Source organism: Bombyx mandarina, chromosome 02, assembly GCF_030267445.1.
Source record: "Bombyx mandarina strain Sakado chromosome 02, ASM3026744v2".
Classification (NCBI taxonomy): Eukaryota; Metazoa; Arthropoda; class Insecta; order Lepidoptera; family Bombycidae; genus Bombyx; species Bombyx mandarina.
In genome coordinates this window covers 7,336,300-7,342,593 of record NC_143209.1, presented here as the reverse complement: position 1 = coordinate 7,342,593, position 6,294 = coordinate 7,336,300, and the positions used below count along the sequence as shown (strand labels likewise).

At 45.7% G+C, this 6,294-nt stretch overlaps 1 protein-coding gene across 1 annotated transcript; it reads right to left on the bottom strand.

The window, feature by feature from the left end:
- Positions 1–3,506: 3,506 nt before the first annotated feature.
- LOC114242019 (chymotrypsin inhibitor SCI-I-like) lies at positions 3,507–5,879 on the bottom strand. The gene is made up of 3 exons (XM_089736025.1): positions 5,769–5,879; positions 4,657–4,729; positions 3,507–3,714 (listed from the first exon to the last, which is right to left on the bottom strand). The coding sequence occupies exons 1-3, from the start codon at positions 5,839–5,841 to the stop codon at positions 3,600–3,602; spliced, it is 261 nt and encodes an 86-aa protein (XP_089592151.1). The 5' UTR covers positions 5,842–5,879; the 3' UTR covers positions 3,507–3,599.
- Between the last annotated feature and the right edge of the window lie 415 nt (positions 5,880–6,294).

The window sequence follows — 6,294 nt, the reverse complement described above, 5'->3', positions numbered from 1 at the left end:
ACGGCAGAAATTAACACTCTGTAGCTTTTCGGGATTTATTCTTATTTTAGTGAAATTTTTTTTTTTTTTTTTGGTCAGGATGAAATCGCCGGACTTCCGCCCTCCCCTGGGGATGAAGGGCGGAGCATGTCAGAGTCGAACTGACTAAAACCTCCTGTCGCTCAACAACCAACGTCCAAACCTCGCATGAGACAGAACCCATGAAAAGGCAAAGGGGGGAAAGTGAAGCGTTTAGTGCGGAGCACATCTCTCCCATCACCCTCCCCCTCGGGACGCCAGACCGGCGGTCGTCGGCGCCACGACCACCAGCCCTCTCGGTCGGCAGGCTATCCGGAGCCCGCCTAGATGGCGCCGGTTAGAAAGGGTTATCCTACGGAATACCCCGCTGGGTCAAAACCAGCGTGGGTCGAGGATAGCCGGCCTTCCATCACCCGGATGCTCTTGCGTAAAACGCGTGCAGAGCAGCTTGCACGTCGTCTTCTTAGGCCCCCTTTGCCGGTCCCCAGACCGACGTGTAAAGGGGACCCGAAACACTTAGAGGGCCAGGGCTTGGGCGATATCCGCCTCCCTGGCCCCCGCTCGACGGCGGCGGGCTTGCGCGTCTCTCACGCGCCCCGCCGCCTCCTTCTGCGAGATGGTGCACTCGCAGAAGTCGAGCATCGCCTTCCACGACTCGTCGTTTTTTTTTTTTTTTTTTATTGCCCTTGTAGGCAGACGAGCATACGGCCCACCTGATGGTGAGTGGTTACCGTTGCCCATGGACTTCAGCAATGCCAGGGGCAGAACCAAGCCGCTGCCTACCGAAAAGCAACGATGCCACAACACTCGGCAACGACAAGTCGTTTCCTATTTTTGCGACGAGGACACGGCGCCACCCCTCCCATGCGGGGCAGGCAACGACCGTGTGCTCTGCCGTGTCCAAGTCGCAACCACAATGGTGGCACTCTGCCGTCGACTCGGCTCCGATCCGGTGCAGGAACTCACCGAAGCAACCATGCCCAGTGAGCACCTGCGTGAGCCGGAAAGTGAGGCGTCCTCTGTCACGATTCACCCAGTCCACAAAGACTGGGCGAATCGCCTCGACGGTCCTACGACCAGCCGAAGGATCGGCCAGCCGCCTGGACCATGATTGCAGCACGGACCGCCGAGATTGGGCCCTCCGCGCTCTGACCACACTGGGGCTGGGGCGCGCCACGCCCCGGGCCCAAGGTCCGCCCGCCACTGATAGTCAGCGGCGAGCGCCTCCGCTTCCAGAACCCAAGGCGGCGTCCCAGCCAGTACACACGCCGCCTCGAAGGAGATGGTGCGATAGCCGCGGATGACCCTGAGCGCGATGGTGCGTTGCGGCCGTTGCAGCAACTTTGCTACCCCCACGGCCAGGGACTGGCCCCACACGGGCACCCCGTATAGGGCCATTGACCGCACCACCGCTGTATAGAGACGGCGCGTCACCTGGTCAGGCCCCCCGACGTAGGGCAGAAGCCGGCTTAACGCGCCGGCCACCCCCAACAAACGAGGGACCAGATTCTGAAAGTGAGCATGGAAGGTCCAACGACTGTCTAGAATGAGGCCGAGGTACTTCAACTGTAGCAAGCCCACCCCAACGGTAGCAAGACGGGCAGACTCAGCAAAACTCCCCCCCCGGGCCACGACCAACGTGTCGTCTGCGTAGCAGATTACACTTAGGCCCGGGAGGAGGGCACCTCTTAGCACCCAGTCATACCCGATATTCCACAAAAGAGGGCCGAGCACCGACCCCTGTGGAACACCGCGCACGACCGGGAATCGGTGCACGATCCCATCATGTCCGGTACACGTGACCGATCTACATAGTTGATAACAACACGTGCAAATATTATTTTGAATAAATTCTGCCGTTTTGATACAAAACAAAGGAGTAGCCATTGTGTCACTAAAGAAATTCAGAGAACGAATGCATAAAAAAAATTTCTTTTCGACATCTCCTTCCGGGGTCAGAACCCGTTCAGAGTAGGGGGGTTCCCGCGGTCAACACTACAACCAGACACGCGGCGCCACCCCGAGGACGCCCGACCGACGGGTTGTCGAGGCGATAGTCGACGACCAACGACGTCAGTCTCCGCGGTGTCGACATAATGTACTATAACTTGCAGGTAAGTACAAATGACTCATAACATAACAATGTCTCACCACCCTTCGTATACCACCCCGCCACCATGTACCTGCCTTCGATGACTCATTTGTTTTTATCGATAATGGCGCTGCGCCCGCGCAACATGCTCACCGCCCTAGGGCGGCTAGCCGGGCTATGTTTTATGACCCAAACTGCATCAACAAAATAATTCTACTATAGTCAATTCTGATCACATTTCGCTGTGTTTTTAACAACGAATTCTTGGTAATGTTTGTCAAGCATTCATTCGGTTAACCCGATTGATAATTTTTAGTATCGCTTAGACCAGTGATTCCCAAAGGTCAACATCGACAACTTGCACGACTGATAACTGAACCGACCGCAAGGTTTTAAAATTGGTAAGTATTTTGTGTATCGATAGGAAAATTCAAAAGTACGGATGGGGGATTTTCAAAGTAATCTGGGTATGTACTGTGAGGTTTAGCATGGGACCTTTTTTGGATCATTCTGGAAAACAGATCCCTTGCCGAAAGCAGTTGGGAAGTTCTTCTAAAGGTACATTTTGTGTTCTTTGATTTTCTTGTGTTTGTGTGTTAGTGTGTGTGTTTTTTTGTATCATCTTCGGTTTTGTAGAGTCGTAAAATTATACTACTCATAAGGCTCAACCTTGCTTGTGGTCATTACATTATTTCTGACGTCTCCAATGCCTTAGAGTTTTCGTGGTCACGACCGTCTGTCTTATCAGTAGTCGTAAAAGTTATTTTAATTCTGTTTTTTTTTTTGTGGTAAGTATTCTTCGATAAACTCTATAATATTAAAGTTAAAACTAGTTCCACAATGACGTTAACCTATTACGTAATTAGTAATTTACATTGCTGTAGATTCTGTTATCATTGGTGGACATATTATCTAATATATAAAATTCTCGTGCCACAATGTTCGTTCCCATACTCCTCCGAAACCGCTTGACCGATTCTCATGAATTTTTTTATGCATATTCAGTAAGCCTGAGAATCAGCTACTATCTATTTTTCATACCCTTAAGTGATAAGGGTTGTCCACCTCTAAGATTAAATTTTATTTTTGGACAATTTTTTTTTTGTTATAATGAGACATTATGTGGTTGAATGAGGTATTGTTATTTTTATATTCCTTCATCGTTCACAGCGCTACATGCCTCTTTCACTCATCTACCACATCCTTACACACTTACAATAAGTTAGTATTTTCTTTCTACACTAGCAATTCCCTAGAAATCTTATGTATGGCAAAACAACGTTTGCCGGGTCAGCTAGTAATATATAATAATTACATTTGTTAGACGATCATTAAAGTTTAAGTTGTGTTTTTAACTTGTTATGCTACGAACAGTTTCAGAAAAAAAAGCAGATAATTCCCATATATATATTTAATAGTTTTTATACCAAGCTTCATCGTTTTATACATCAGTTTGAGAAAAGAGCGTGCGTTAATTCGAAGGTATCGGTTACTTTATGCATTTCTGTTCGCATTCGGCCAATGTGATGAAACGATTGCCGTTACCCAGGCAGCCTCCGTAAATGAATTCTTCACACTTCTTCGTCTTCTGATTGTACGAGTATCTACAAGAGGAATATAAATAAGACATACGGTACATATTCCAGATTAAGTCCCCAACAAACCGGGTTCTGTAAGGTTGTATCTTAGGTCTGATTTGCCTGCGTACAAAAATGTCGCGTTGACAACCAATGGGTAGTACTAATAAAATTTTCGAGACAACTATTCTGTGTGGTCATTGGATATCACAGAAATTTTTGAATACAATACTTCGGCCTCATCTCTGGATACGAGTGGAGACATTCGGGTTGTGGTGTTCCGGCAATCACCAGCTTCGGGTATTTGTTTGCAGTTTTATTCAGAAGTTTGGAGAAAATTAAAATTTTATATATGTATATAATAGGGATCGCGGTGCATAAAATAAAACTTACACTGTCCCAAAATCTTCTGTTATTATAATAAAAAATTATCTAACACCTTTCTTAAGCCTTAACCGTCTTCGCTATCTTCTTTTTCTCTGTCATTCTGTCTATCATTCTCTTTTCCCTTTCTTATCGTTTTCTCTCACTCACTTCTTAACGCTCCTTTCCAAGCTCTTTTCATACGTTCCATTGTTACCAATCCTACATATCTATGTTTATCGGTCCGAGGGTTAAGCTAATTCCTCAAGGAAGGAGACAGAGGAGGTACATGCGAGGCCAAGTTCGTAATGAAACTTTTATATACAGACAGGAAAAGACAAATTACTTTAGTAGCATTTTATGATTTGCCCGTCAGCCAATTTCCAAAATCAGTGTCGTAGTCTCAACCGAAGGCGCAGCGAGAGTAGTCTTCGGTAGGTGAGTGGACCAACAAACTGCTAAAGGTCGCGGCAATCCACTAGATACAGTACCGGTCAACATGGCAAGCCTTGGGGATGGCTTTGGTCCAGCAGCGGACGTTCGTGGGTTGATGATAGTGATCTTTGAATTTCGATCATCGGGCAAACACTAGTTTTAATAACTCACAGTTTAAAGTGGGCGTCACAAGGGCCCGCACCGCCAAAAGCCTGCTCGCATATCGGCAAGTCCGTTGTTGGCTCTGAAAATATAGGGGAAAAGTTTCTTGAAGAGCTTTGATTTGGAAAACGCTCAAGCAGTGGTGGAACTATAAGCCGGCCAGTCTCTGGAATCCACCAGGGGCTAGGGTAACCCGTGAGTATTAAATATCTTAGTCTCGAGCCAGTTAGGTTATATTAATACTAGAGGATGACCGAGCTTTGTTCTGTTTTTTTAAATCCTTTTTTTTTTGTTAGTTGTATTTTTTAGAAATTATATTTAAATACGAATAAAATTTTGATATTATATTATATTAACTATTTGTTATTTTCTTTCAATTAAAAAAGTTTATGTTTAAGTTGATTATCGATAAAATTGATTATTGAAAACAGGAATAAAATAACATTTTCTGAAAATAAATCGTAGCTAGATCGATTTATCGCCCCCGAAATCCCCTGTAAACTAAATTTTATGAAAACGTTGGAGCCGTTTCCGAGATTCAGATTATATATATTTATATGTTTATATACAAGAATTGCTCGTCTAAAGATATTAGATAAGCCCGCACATGCTGTTCCACATTCCTGCTTACAGAGGACATGTGGCCCAAAGTGTGACAAAGAAATGTGGTCCAAAGGATAAGACGACCGGTGCATTCGTATGTAGCGATACACCGGTGTTCGAATCCCACAGGCGGGTACAAATTTTTCTAATGAAATACGTACTTAACAAATGTTTACGATTGACTTCCACGGTGAAGGAAAATTATTATTATTAGGAACTCGCAATATTATAATTTGCGTAATTACTGGTGGTAGGACCTCTTCTGAGTCCGCACTGGGAAAGGTATCACCACCCTGCCTATTTCTGCCATGAAGCAGTAATGCGTTTCGGTTTGAAGGGTGGGGCAGCCGTTGTAACTATACTTGAGACCTTAGAACTTATATCTCAAAATGGGTGGCGCATTTACGTTATAGATGTCTATGGGCTCCAGTAACTACTTAACACCAGGTGGGCTGTGAGCTCGTCCACCCAACTAAGCAATAAAAAAAAAAAAAAAAAAAAAAAATTATGATACTCACCATCACTCATGACTGACGTCAAGCAGGCAGCGAAGAGAAAGCCCGTGGTCAGGAAAAGTACCGATCGCAACATGACGTCTCTAATTCAATATTGTATGTCTCATATTCAAGAGCCAATCGTTGTTTATATAGCCAACGCTATCTGACCTTGATCTAAGGTCAAGATGATTAAAATTTTGAATGACAAAAAACTGCATTTTTTCGTGCGTGATATCGTCTGGTATGTCCGCCGCCAAATAGCCTAGCCGTGTTCCGGCGCGTGAGTTAGAGAGCCAGTTCGATTCCTTTCCTTTCCTCCTTGTCGGGTGTTAGTCTTGGTGATGCTTGGAACGTGCTCGCGAGCCCGCATGACGTAGTTTGACTGATGCCCACCGGTCAGTATGGGACCTGAACCCGGGTGACACTAGTAGACTCCGCTCCGAGAACCTGTCCCGCCAACCAATCTAAAAAAATGTCATGCGTCATCACGCCGGAGTGGATTTGTTTCGGATATTGATATATCATATCTCGTAGGCCCCCGGCTACG

What these genes read in the sequence shown, in the direction of transcription:
- LOC114242019 (XM_089736025.1), bottom strand. Translation starts at nt 5,841, where the DNA reads ATGTTGCGATCGGTACTTTTCCTGACCACGGGCTTTCTCTTCGCTGCC. An exon ending in GACGTCAGTCATGAGTGATG is followed by an intron (nt 4,730 to 5,768) that starts GTGAGTATCATA and finishes CTATATTTTCAG; the next exon opens with AGCCAACAACGGACTTGCCG. An exon ending in TGTGACGCCCACTTTAAACT is followed by an intron (nt 3,715 to 4,656) that starts GTGAGTTATTAA and finishes TTCCTCTTGTAG; the next exon opens with ATACTCGTACAATCAGAAGA.